Raw genomic sequence first — 14,773 nt, forward strand, 5'->3', positions numbered from 1 at the left:
TTTGCACAAAAGTCAAACTCCGATCAACCCTTTTCATTTAAGCTTCCAACATAAAATTTATTCTTCCGAACTAATCCCGAAACACCTGAAACATCAAAATCGATGATTCATACACATCATAATATATCATATGAAGCTATTCAAAACTTCAAATAGTTGAAAGGAGCCTAAATGTTCAAAATGACAAGTCGCGTCATTACATTCTCCCCCACTTAAACATACGTTCGTCCTCGAACGTGCCAAGAGTTGTTCCTAAACCTTCAAATTGTTATTCCACCTTATCACACACATATCCGGGGGTGATACCACGTCACTCTATTCCATATAGGCCTGACAATACCACATAACTAAAAATCACCTATTTAGTCTTAGCCAATAACCGTTGGAACCCAATTTCTAACATCTGAAATTCCTTACAAGACCCGAATCTCTCATTTACATACTGTATAAGTCTGAACAAGTCGTGCCAAGCCTTAACCATGACTCAATATGTAATCACGTGATACACCACATTACTCAGATACTCACAACAATAACTGATAACTACCATAGCTTAGCCCAAAGCAAATCTGATACCAGTAGTAAACCGCATATCAATAAAACCTTCGTACATTGTCGATGATGAAGGAAACACACATAATCTATTAACTACTTATCTGATCAATAATCCGAGAAGTTCACTCACCCAATCAGGGCCATTCCCCCAAATTCTTAGCAGAAATATGGTATCATTCTTCCAAACATTCCTTATCCCAATATGATAGGGAAAATCTCAGGTCTAAAAACCTCATCTCAACCAATATAAGTAGCCCAATTGTCAAGTCACACCAAAAGTCATATAAAACCCACACAATGCGATCCCTTACACCAAACAAGTAATAATTCAGACATGACAGATAATAGTAAGAAAATTAATAAGAAGGTTACTAAACAAGCTAAGCAATCAAGGAAATTTTTAACATTTTCCTATGAACTATTTTCATAGAAGTAAGAGCAAAACACATGAAATAAGCATAAGGAATTACATCTCATCATAATACAGTTGCAGCACGCAACCCGATCCAATAACCATAACCAGCTCTCCTAGAGCTCACATCAATATCAACCATACGGATAACTCACGTGCTGCACAAACAACTCATATGTTATAGTACAATATCTAGATCTGCACGGACAACTCATGTGCTATAATAACATAATCCGCCCGGCATAGTCACAGGTTTCCAAGCCGAACATATCATATAGGAGCAGTTAAACAAGTATACACGTATGTGATGAATGAAATAAGATTCTCATACTCCTGGATTGGTATAAATGACATGCTAAAGTGTAGGCATGTGTAATGTGTGATATCATAGCTCAACTCGGCAAGTTACCACATAAATTTTTAAATCACCACAATTGTTTTTCCCAAGGAGTTAACCTCTTCGTAACCTCAAGTATGGCTCAAATAGTTCACAACAACGGTGCAATTATGAGAACATATTATAGCTTTAACCTTACAGTCAACTCTAGGCATATCATGAGCTCAGACCCATACATATGTGCACCCATAACGCGTGGCTATCACAATGAATTCAGGCAACTAGTGCCTTAACCAAGTTTAGATAGAATTCTTACCCAAAGCTCAACTCACGAGATCCTAGCATATAAACACACCGCCTAAGGCCTATAAGTCGTTGTATTCCTTCTTAAGTACCCCATAAGTACCACAACCGAGACACTCGCTCTGAATAGACCTTATGTTAATTTTAAAATTTTTTTTTTTACCTTTCTGATACTGAAGGGTAGAACCCATAGTGATACAGAATTACCGTAAGTCCCGGCTCCATCAAATGCAAGTCTCAGGTCTTAGCCATATACAAATCCGAAAATTCTCAATTGATACATATACATCTTGAATCCATTGGAAACGTTTCGAGAGTCATCCACTCTTCTCAAATCTCAATTGCACCGCCCAAGCGACCAAACGACTTGTGCCCCATTATCATAACAACACCCAAAGAAGTAAATTTCACCTTAATGCAACCGATCAATTTCATACTCCTTGCGCACTACATCCTTCACAAATAACAACTTAATCATTCCATGATTTTCATATACTCATAAAGTACAATATAACCCATATCCAGAGATTTCCTTTCTCGAGTCATCCTCGACCTCACCCTCTGCAAGTCTTAACCGATTCACAAGTATTCCTCAGACCAAAACTAGTATTTAACACATAGCAGTGAAATCAAATCGTCAATAGCAGGGTCCCCACTTGGCTCAAAGCCATAGAAGAAAACATTCGGTAACTCACAATACCCATACTCTATTACTGCTATAATATCGCACCAAAATTCAACTAAATCCTTCATGAGCTCATGTGACACAAACCATATAATACCTCAAATCATCTTCTAAGATCGCATTCATCCTCCCGAAAGTCAAGTCAACCTCCCCAACCAATACAAACTCAAATTGCTACACATATAACCCACCAGTAAGAGAAAACTCTCCACAGAAACAATATAGGGATCACACAATCTCAGGGCACCCCATAAGTGATAACCGCCTGCTTAGCCTCAAACTGATATCTCTCTATACCCTTTCACAGCCACTACTACTACGCAATCTCTTAATCTTTCCTGAGTTTGAACTCATCAACAAGGCATGAAAATCTACTTCGTCCCCACCAATGAAATAACATGAAATAATCCCTCAAAATCCTCCTAACTTCAGACCGTATACACACAAAGAAATCAAGCACCCAATAGCCCTTTTTACATCCCAAGTGAACCCTTCTTGTCACCTTCCAACCATCTGAACAACTCTAGCAGTCACATCATACCACCATCCAACCACTCACCGAGCCACCAGTCCCACTCATATGGACACCACTGGACATAGAAGTCCAAAAGCACATGCTCATACAACTGAAACTATCGAGCTTAAGTTGTGGCCCAAACCTAGCCTCAAGTCCTCCAGACTGGCCCGTCAGCAAAACACAGAATACTCATCTCGAATCTCGTTCATGAAATCACAAGCCAGTGATGCACAGCTGATAACGAGCGCTCTCATGCGCACACGAATGCGTGGAAGGAATTCAAGAGTTATGTTTCAAACTGAAGCAATTCCGCATGATAAAGAAAGAAAGATGGGAAATTATCCTAAATGCAATGTAGCCTCTCGGAGATAAGTATGGACGCCATCATATCGATCCACAAAAATATACTAGACACTTGATCATGACTTGTAGAACATATGAACCTAGAGCTCTGATACCAATCTGTCACGACCCAAACTCCGACTAGTCATGATGGCACCTAACCCAACCTATTAGGTAATCCAGTTAACTATAATCCAATTTAATTAGGTTTATCGAGGAAAATAAATGATAAAATAAATGAACCTTTCTACTTTTCCCAAGGATTGGTAGTACAACTCATGAGTTTCTAAGATTTAGAATTTGCAAAGCTGATATGAAATAAAAGACATCATATGTTTGAAATATACATGAACAGATTAATGATTCTAAATCTACCAAGAGTAAGAGGCAATTATGACCAGATTGCAGAAACGTCTTCAATGCCAGCTCCCGCAATACACCGCAACATCAATATCCAAAATCTGCACACAAGGTGCATAAGTGTAGTATGAGTACAACCGATCCCATGTACTCAGTAAGTATTTTATCTAACCTCGTTGAAGTAGTGACGAGGATTTTTAGTAAAAAGATACTCACTCTTATAACATGTGCAGTATACTAACAATAGAAACAATTATAGAACATAACAGATGAGGGTACAATGAAATAACTATGCGAGGCAGAAAAAGATTACTATGAGAAATCATAATAGCAAATTCATAACTTTCCTGGTGTGAGAAATATATTCAAGATATCACATCAAATGGCACGATAACACCTTTGTGCATTTATCTCATTAAATTCATAACTTTCCTGGTGTGAGGAATATATTCAAGATATCACATCGAATGGCACGGTAATACCTTCGTGCACTTGTCTCATTCGAATGGAACGGTAATACCTTCGTGCACTTGTCTCATTCTCATCCAATATATATATGTAGATCAAATCAATTGGCACGGCAACACCCTTCGTGCATTTATCTCTTTCTCACCGAGCATACATATAACAGTACCAACTAGGAGGGAGAAATGCCAATACAAGTTAAACAGATAGAAGGCATGGATAACAGAACAACACTTGGGGTAGAGGACACCGACAGAACAACGACTACAAGTCACATAGAAAACATAGGTGCATAATAACAGCTCAAGATAAAGGCATGAATGTATACACAACGAAAAGATATCACAATGTAATGTATGTATCTTGTCCTCGCTTACACGGAAACACCCTTCGTGCCATTAACATATGATAATATAAAAATAATGGTACGACATCACCCTTCGTACTTTTAATCTCATCCTCACATGATAGAGTAAATGAAATGGCTTGGTATTATCCTTCGTGCATAATATTGTATATGAATGGCACGACATCACCCTTCGTGCTTTATACTTTTTCTCACATGATAATATATACAAAATGGCACGGCATCATCCTTCGTGCATATTAATGTATATGAATGGCACAGCATCACCCTTCGTGCTTTATACTTTTCCTCACATGATAATATAACTGAAATGGCACGGCATCACCCTTCATGCTTTACACTCTCCCTCACATGATAATGTATATAAAATGGCATGACATCACCCTTCGTGCTTTACACTCTTCCTTACCAAGCACATGTATATCATTAACAACAAGGTAGGAAGCATAAATAACATCAAGGAGAGTGTTTAAACGAATGTTCCAAATTGAACATCAATCACGACTTTCAAGCCAATAACAATTCAATAAACTTCAAGTACTTTATTATTCCAGTATTTCAACAAGTCTCAAAATAATTTTCAACTCATGTATAGAATTCAAAATCACAAGAATAACGGACGTAGAGTCGTATTTGTGATTAAGTATAATAACGATCGAATTTAGCACATCAATAATTTTCATAAAAGTCCGTCAGATTTTTAATCAAATTATAATAAATCAAATTAGGGTTTCTAGCATTTAATGTCATATTCATAGAAATCTAGAAGTCAAAGAAGACATAAAACAAGAGTGTCACATAATTCTACAAAGCACAATAAATCGTATAATTTACCCTCGAGCATGATTGACCCTGGCACATGCATATATGCTCGTCACCTCATATATGTATTACCCCCGCATGTAACAAACAATGACAATTAGTAGAAAAAATTTCCTCAACAAAGTTAGGCAAAACACTTACCTCAAACAAGCCAATCCAATGTCGAGCAAGCTAAATAACTGCTCCGGGAATTTCATTCCGCACGTATCCACCTCTGAACGCCTTCCTATCTCATCAATTCAAAGCCAACGATCCAAAACTGAAATTCACCCCTTAATGATACTACAACGATTCACTACACTAAGCAACTTTAATCTACAATATCAACATCCAATGGAAGCAACATAAGTAACCAATTCTATAGTTTAAGCCATTTAGACACTTTATCAAACACCTAGTAGGCATAAATCTCTACACCTCTTAACCATGGAATTAGTTCATCCAACTACCACCATTTACCAATAATTTATCCCACCATTATTTTTTAACAATTTATACTCCCAACATCACATGCGTGACCAACCATTCACACCCAGCAAATAAAATTACATCAAATAATCACTTTTCAATCACTACAATGGTTATGCATTTAAATTGGGAACTTATGGCTTCCAACCACCATCCCATGAGTTTCAATACTTAATTCATACTCATATTTTCATAATAAATCCATGCATATAAGTCTAAGGGTGTAGGATTACCTTTTTGAAGAAACCTTGCCAAAACCCTCTTTTGAGTTCTTGAAGAAATTTCTTGAAGATCAAAGGGTTTTATGGAGGATTGAGTTAGTTTTAGGGTGGAATTGATGAAATGAAACACCAAATTAGTAGGGATTACTCACCTTGAAGATGGGGGGAGTTGGAGGTTTTGAGAGGGTGGAGGAAACCCCCTAAATTTGGCCGAGACGAATGGGAAAAAATGAACCCCGAAATGAGTATATAATATTTCGAGCGCCACAGGTAGTGTGAGACGCTACCTATGGCCCCTGTTTCCAGAACCTCAAAATTCCCAGCGCCAGGGCTAGCGCCCCACGCTACCCTAGGCGCTAGTGATAGGAAATCTTTTCTATTTCGTACGGGTCAAGGTTATTTTGGCAATCACCACTTTCACACAAGATTTATTCAAGATTTTTTCCGAGGTACCAAACCTGAAAATCACTAATCACACATCGATTCAAGCCAAAGAAACTTATAAACTTCCGAATTCCAAATTCTACGTTCGATGCTGAAACCTATCAAATCAAGTCCGATTGACCTCAAATTTTGCATGCAAGTCATAAATGACATAACAGACATATCAAAATTTTCAGAACTGGATTTCGTCCCTGATATCAATAAATTCATCTCCCGGTCAAACTTCTAAACCTTTCATTTTCAACTTTCGCCATTTCAAGCCAAAATCAACTACGGGCTTCAAAATAAATATCCGGACACACTCCTAAGTCCAAAATCACCATACGGATCTATTGGAACTATCAAAACTCCATTCTGGAGTCGTTTGCACAAAAGTCAAACTCCGATCAACCATTTTCATTTAAGCTTCTAACATGAAATTTATTCTTCCGAACTAATCCTGAAACATCAAAACTGACAATCTACACACGTCATAATAAATCATATGAAGTTATTCAAGACTTCAAATTGTTGAAGAGCGTAAATGTTCAAAACGACAAGTCGGGTCGTTACACCGACCAATATTTTATGTATTGTTATTGTGTTCTAAAATGTATTTGATGCCTATCTTATGTATTTTTACAATGTATCAAGTTGTTTATTTGATGTATATTTTTTATTTGAGCATATATACCTTAAATATATACAGTGTATTTTTATAACCTAGTATCTAGGATCCGGTATTTTTTACCTTATATAATACTCTTATGTGTTTTAAATTATATTTATTTAAATTTAAATATGTATAAAATGTATACGTATGGTATCATCAAGGCATATAAAATATATACTCAAAGCAATTTCCACTGTGAAACACACAAAAAAGTGATAAAATTATTCCAGTATTATTACATGTATCATACTTGCAAATTATGTGTAAGATATAAATGTTAATTCCAACAATTTTAAATTATGTTAGTTAGTATACAATAATTGGTATATTCATGGTATGTGTAAGATATAAAATATTTATACTAGAATATACCATAAATGTTTTTTTCTAATAAAAAACTTGTGCATATATCCACTTATCCAGTATATATATTTAATATATTTGTAAAATATCTACAGTATAAAACTTAGTATATACTATCATTAAAGATTTAAATATTCAAACATGAAAAAAAAAAACATAAACCAAAAAAATATAAACTAAGGAATCAGTTGGGTTGGGATTAAAGAAGAGATGCTTAGGAGATAAATAAGGAACAAATCCTTAAGTTAATACGCTGCATGATTTTAGGCATATGATTAGGGTTACAGTTTTGGTTGGGATCTGCTATATAAGGAAATATTTTATGGCTACTATTGATATACTAACTTTGCCGCTAGAAATATGTATTATACTAAGTTTGTTTTCTTTTCTCTCAAGATTAGTATAGTGGGGCCCACGTATCTTATACAAATTACAATGTATAGTACAATAACTTCTTTTTTTCTTGGTAAGAGCATGAAAAAGTAAGATTCAATTTTGCATAAGTCGTGAGTTTTAGAAGAAAAAAAAAACATCCTTTAACTGTACCTAAAACGGAAGGTACATCCTTATATTAGCACGTTTAACAAAAAACATCTTTAAAATATTTAAGAAGTTGAAAATTCTTAAAATTTATTTACATAGTGACATCAAGAGTTGAAATACATGTAAAGTAGTACGAATCTACTCTGTTATAATTCTTGACATCAGCTGATTGAAAAAGCACATTCTAGTCGCAGCAAAATCAAATCATTTTGCATGTGGAAAAATGATACTGTATAACCGCTCTTAAAATAATAGCTTAAATATATATATATTTATATATATATATATATATATATATATATATATATATATATATATATAGATAGATATATATATAAATTATATATATTTTTCTCGGCTACCGAATGTAAATAGTTTCTGACGCGAACTAAAAGTAAAAAAAACCTGAATTTGACAACTGCTTTGACAAGTCCAATAGTAGCCCATCGAAGCACTTGAATGCTCATTTTGTAGACAACGAGCGAGCTATAACCACCTACTGGATCAAGATGAAAAAGGAGCAAGTGGAACAAGTCCAAATCAATTGAATGGAGATGAAGCTGTATGATGTTTGTACTTCCGAAACCTCTATCTTACTTGAAGCCAATAGGAGCCTCTAACAACCAAAAAAAAAAAAAAAAAAAAAAAAGACTGTTTCCGATAGACCCCAATAAGAGCCTCTATGGAAGCATTATATTTAGTCGAAACAATAGAGAATGATGGAATATATAATAACACATCAATTTGCTCTAAGTAATTCAAGAATAGGACTAAATAACAATGCTAGTTTATTCACAAGCATTAGTCTCTTCCCTCCCAACTTAAAGAACCCAAGCATCCTAGCAAAGCTACAAAATTACCAAAAGACTGCTCTTTATATGGAATTGACAAGTTATTGGTACAACAAGGCTTCCACAGTCTGCTTTACAAAATTGCTGTCTTCAAGCTGCAACTGTATTTGCCTCAGATATATGATCCTCAACCTTGTCAAAATTGAAGCTCTTAGCAACGTCAAAGAAGTGCGCTACAGCTTCTTCTGGCGTACCAACGAGCACACCATGGCCAAGATTGAGGATATGACCCCTGGTCCCTGCACTCTTGACAACCCTGCCCAAGAAAACTAGTCAGATTTCTTCCCGGAACTAGAAAACTTGAGATATTGAATTCAAAACCAACCACCTCCCTCCTATGAATGATTAAACTAAGAACAATACTTTTCTCAACAACAACAACATACCCAGTATTATCCCACACCATGAGGTCTGGGGAGGTTAGTGTGTACGCAGACCTTACCGCTACCTTGTAAGGATAGATAGGCAAGAAGAACAATACTTTCCTCATAATGTATAAAATATGAAACCATGATTGTAACATTCTACACACATATATTTTTATTTTTTTTATAACCAAGAAATACCCCAGAGCTAGTGGAGTGTGGTACGTAACTCAGTGGATAATGAGCCCGCCTTCTACCCTTCTCCACTTACACGATTGTCCTTTATCATGCCAAGTAACGAAAGAATTGAAATCTAGAAAGAATTAATGTGTGTATGCTATATAAATAGACCAAAGCCCTGCGGGTCATTCAACACCGCAGATTAATATCATCATTTTAAAATCATTCTAATTAACATGCAGTTCTAGACATGTCGTACAAGTAAAATAGTCTTTAGCTATTACCCATAGGGTATGTACATATGAGAGTAATCATAACTGTTAATGTGCTTAGCACAGTCATGCAAGTTAGTAGATATAAAGAAAGGCACTGATTCTAGTCTTCATAATTTGTACCGAAGTCAAAGATCTTCAGCAACAATCTGGCACCACTTTTAACCAAGTAGCAGTTGGTCATGCACATAAATGAATCAATCAATTATTACAACACGTGTAAGCATTAGTTCCCGAGGACGTTATGCACAATGTACTCCCTTTGCCCCGTTCCAATTGACATGCTTTCTATTTTTATCAGTTCAGAAATATGCCATCTTTTCTAAAAACCAAACCTACAATCTTCAAAATTCAAATTATCAATCACATTATTATGCCCTTTTCACGTCTTCCAGCTATTACCTTAAATAAACTCAAATATCATAACTCATTCAAACTTTGTTTTCTCAACTTCCATCAGTCACTTGGATAAAGGAAGCATATCTTTGGAGGTTTTATGTCCCCATTAAGTTCCGAACTTATTAAGTAAGCAACGACTACAGTTTAAGGTTCAGTTATGCAACAAACCTTTCAATTTCATCTGTCAATGAAGGAAGAGGACAAAATAAGCTAGCGGGATCAACATTCCCCTGTATACCGATATCAGTTCCCAGTCGCTTCCTTCCATCTGCCATATCCACTGTCCAGTCAAGTCCAATTACATCAACTCCAGTTTCTTTCATCCGCTCAAGAAGTCCACCATTTCCATTAATGTAGAGAACAAGTGGTGTCTGTGGGCACTTTCTTTTAATTGTAGCTACTATCTGCATTCAAAACTCTGAGAGGTGTTCAAAAAGGAAGCAGAACGAAAGAGTTTTTACATAATGAGTAATAAAGCAATGACATTCTGACACAACCAACGGACTGTTAAAGCACTCAAAGAATCCTCCTCTAATCCACACATCCTCCATGATTTGTTACACTTATGGCCGTATTTATGAACCTTATTTCCGAGTCTAATCCACCAAATACTTTAAGGGGCTGTTTGGTTCAAGGGATTAGGAGGGCAGAAGGACAGTTGGTAGGTTCCCTGACTAACAAAACAAAATCTAGCTTACCTCATCAATATAAGGCTTTGACCAGCAGTCCCACATATGAGGTGGGAGTTGTCCACCCCATGAATCAAATATCTGGATGCAATGAGCTCCAGACTCCACTTGGAAAACAATATACTCAGCAATTGCTTTTGACAAATGAGATAAAAGAGCTCTCAATACATGTGGGGCGGTATGGCACATGTCCTTAATTGTCGTATATGTCCGAGTTGTACCTCCCTCAACTATGTAGGTAGCAATTGTCCAAGGTGCTCCAACAAAACCCAAAACTGCAGCTTGCTCTCCAACCTGGCATTTTGGGGGAGGGGAATAAGTCCCTTAGCTTTTATTACTTTTCTCATTAAACTTTACACCAAGCCTATAAATTCAGATATCATAGTAAATATCCTATCAGCAAAAATAGCATGGGATTAACAAAGATACCTCTTTCCGCAAAATCCTAAGAGAGTCTCCCACAAATTGTAGTTTCTCCAGGTCAATGGAGTGCAATGCTTTCAATCCCTCTTCGGAACGAATGGGAGACTGAATGACTGGGCCTCTCACGTCTTCGATGTCAAATTGGACGCCAAATGCGGGTAAAGGGGTAAGTATGTCCGAAAAGATGATAACTCCATCAGGATGAAAAGCTTCCCATGGCTGCAAAGAAATTTCCACGATGAGATCAGTTGTCTCTGATCTCTCTCTGAAGGATGGATGTTTCTCTGCAAGCTTTCTGTAAACAGCCATATACCTTCCCGCTTGACGCATCATCCATGCAGGCGGACGACTCACCCGTTCTCTTCTTGCAGCCTTCACTAAAAGTGGATCTGAAACACATACATTTGGAAGCACAAAGTTGAGTGCCCCACAACGAATCTGGAAGATGAGCTGAAGCAAAGTGCCACAAAAACTTAACAGCTCGACCTACCCCTACCCCCCAAGCGCAAAGGAGGAGCGAGCTTGTAGGCCTGTAAACACCATGCACGCTATAGGGGAAAAAGGAATCAAATCTACTATGCAATATTTGGACGTGATGAGACCAAGTAAATCAATAGCAACATGGTTCCACTATTTTTAACCTTCTTAACAAAAAAATATACAGCAACAAGGTTCAACTACGAGGAATTAACACCTTGAGTCAAGGGAGCACCCTTTTAAGTTTATCTCTTTTCTTCTTTGTTTTCTTTTATCACAATGTTGTTCGAGTCAGCTTTTGCGCACCTCAACTATTCCGTCGGGTACTTGCTACTTCCCACCAACACAGATACCGGATAACTCTGTCCACTAAGGCTTAATTAGATGTGAAGAAATCCCTCGTTTTTTTGTCTCTGTGAATCCTGATCTCCAAGATTTAAACCCCACTCTGTTGACCACCACACACTTGGGTGCACACCTTTTTAAGTTTATTACACTGTTTCCTTATTATTATTATTTTGATAAGGTAGGTTAAATTTATTGAAGAAGGTACAAAGTTTATCAAGAAAAAGAGAAATTAATTACAACTCCGAAGACACTTCCTTCAAGATTACGACCTCAACAAAATATAATCTAATATTCATACCAGAGGAACAATATTGAATATTCATACCAGATGAACAATCATGAGCTAGTATCCAGAGGGATAAAACAAGTTATATCAATGTTTTTCACGGAAGAGTCTGCTAATATATTACCTATTCGATAAGAAGGTACTAATATGAAATAATCAGTATACATGTCATAGTGATCAAGATATAATTGTAAAGGTACTCTATAGTTTTTACACCAAGTTTCAAGAGTGATGAAAGTATTTGAGAAAATGTAATGCTACCAAAATGATCAAATTGATATTTCCTAAGATGGTAAATCCGGCAGACTGACACAATACAAACAAACCCCTCAAACCCCAGTCATAGGCACACAAAGAAACATAATACAAAATAGAAAGTATTCAATGTTCCATAGTGAATCAACAGCAACACCACCTCACTCCCAAATAAGTTGTGGCTGGCTATATGTATCCCCACTGACTATGTACCCCATTTAAATTCATTTCAAGCCAATACTACACAAAATAAAAATAAAAATAAAAATGAAAAGTACTAAAATTCGCTATATTTCTTCTGGCATAAGAATCTCTAATAGGGCTAAAAGATTCCTCGAAAGCATAACATGACTAAAATATGTTCCCAACAAAAACAAAACTCCGTTCACGACTAAAAAAGTTGCAGCTTGCGTGTTACAATTATTTTAAGACAATTGAACAAACGTGATCCATCTTCTAACAACTTCGCTACCTTTTCACCTTTTTCATAGAGTAAGCAATAGGGTAGTATGATCGTGCGCGCACAAATTGGACTAAAGTAGTTTAAGGCTTGAGCTCGAGGAAGCTTGATTCTGCACAAAGCTCTTTCTTTATTCCGTTCCATTCATCAAACACGATACACAATTCCATCCACCTTTAGGTACATTTGGTAAGATACAAGATCCTGATTTACTCTATATCAAACCAGAACCATACTTTACTATGTGCGAGGACCTTAGCAAAATTTATACCAAATAGTCAACAAATGTTACTCCCTCCATCCTATTTTACATGACACAATTACTATTTACATAGTCAATAGGTTCTCTTTGACTACCATTTTTCAAATATCTTTTAAATATTATAAAAAATTATGATTTATAGTAGTATCTTTATGTAGTTACAAAATATGTAAATTTTATTTAAAAATTACGGAATCATGCCTGAATTCACACAGAAAATTAGATACTTTCGCCCTAGTACACCTTTCCCCATCATTTATTTTGGTACAGATAGTAGCAGAGCCGGGAATTCATATAAGGGGATTCAAAAAAAAAATTACTAGAATGTCACGTCTAGGATTTGAACCTAGTATTTAAAGAAAATTTTCAACCACCTTTACTATTGCACCAGAATATTCTATCAAGGGATTCAACAGTCTTTTACATAACAAAAAAAAAACATTTTTTCCTATTTACACAATGTAATTTTTCGGCAAAGGTGATTCAATTGAACCCAAGCTGAGTTCTTATAAAAATTCAGCTTGTTTCAGCAACGTAAAGAAAATGTACTAGTATATCAAGAATAAAAATACATGAAAAAGGAAAAAGTCAACTACAGGGGTTAAAGAGATATACCAGAGGAAGAAGAAGAGGAGCAAGCCCGAAAGACTTTACTAGAATTGAGCTTCGTGGGTTTAGTAAAAACCCCATTTGACCCATTTGAAGTAAACCCTAATTGCACAAACCAGCTTGAAGATGATTTCCAGCTTAGTCCAAGATTGCAATAATTACTACTACATCCACTGCAAAAAAAACCCAGAAATGCAAAAAATTAAAATTATGTACAGAGAAAGGATTGACTGAAAGAGCGAATTACAGAGAAGTGGAAATGTGCAAAAAGGGACGAGTAAAAGCACAGACCTCGTTGTTGTTAAAGGAGAGAAAGCCATGGCTAAAGAGAGTGAGAAGCGGATGTTTTCTCCCTCTCCTTATCTTTCTTTTTTTCCTACCGAATCTCACCCTTTTTAAACTGGCTAACTGCCAAAAAAGGCCAAAAAAGAAACAGGTTTTAAGTGCAATGGTTAAAACTTAAATAAATAAAAAAACAATGGTTAAGGTATTTAATTGTTAGTATATATATTAGAAGTAATACATAACAAATACTATAAATTACTAAATTTATTGATATTTAAAAGTATTTGAAAAACAATAATTAAAGTGAAACAATAATCACTATCCAAGATTGAGTAACTTCGTCCAACTTTTTACGTTAAAATTTTGGTCGAATATGACATCTATCGATTAGAAAAAAGTCTCATTTTTAACCTTGATCCCTAACAGAAATTGAATTTGAGAGTAACTTTAGAACATAGTTTAAAGTTGAATTATAAATTTAAACTCTTTTTCTAGAATAATTTGGACACGTGGAGTCTACCCATTTCATTCTGGAACTCTATTAATATTAAGGCAAATATGAGACGATTTGTCGATGGCAAGGATATGAATGAACTAAAAGTATAATGTATGACAAAATTAAATAATTTCGAATAATATAGGTATAAATTTGAACTTTTTCCTTTAAATAGAAAAACTGTTTAATTTCCAAAAGAGCAATAAAACTATACGAACCAAGACAGATAAGATATACTTATGTTTCATTGACCAAGAAGA

General features: G+C 35.7%; 1 protein-coding gene across 1 annotated transcript; it reads right to left on the bottom strand.

Moving 5' to 3' along the window:
• Positions 1-8,517: 8,517 nt before the first annotated feature.
• Positions 8,518-14,140, bottom strand: LOC107765624 (uroporphyrinogen decarboxylase 1, chloroplastic). The gene is made up of 6 exons (XM_016584292.2): positions 14,024-14,140; positions 13,739-13,905; positions 11,042-11,424; positions 10,622-10,906; positions 10,092-10,327; positions 8,518-8,963 (listed from the first exon to the last, which is right to left on the bottom strand). Exons 1-6 carry the CDS (start codon positions 14,050-14,052, stop codon positions 8,798-8,800), a joined length of 1,266 nt encoding a protein of 421 aa, XP_016439778.1. The 5' UTR covers positions 14,053-14,140; the 3' UTR covers positions 8,518-8,797.
• Between the last annotated feature and the right edge of the window lie 633 nt (positions 14,141-14,773).

Source organism: Nicotiana tabacum, chromosome 12 (assembly GCF_000715075.1).
Source record: "Nicotiana tabacum cultivar K326 chromosome 12, ASM71507v2, whole genome shotgun sequence".
Taxonomy (NCBI): domain Eukaryota; kingdom Viridiplantae; phylum Streptophyta; class Magnoliopsida; order Solanales; family Solanaceae; genus Nicotiana; species Nicotiana tabacum.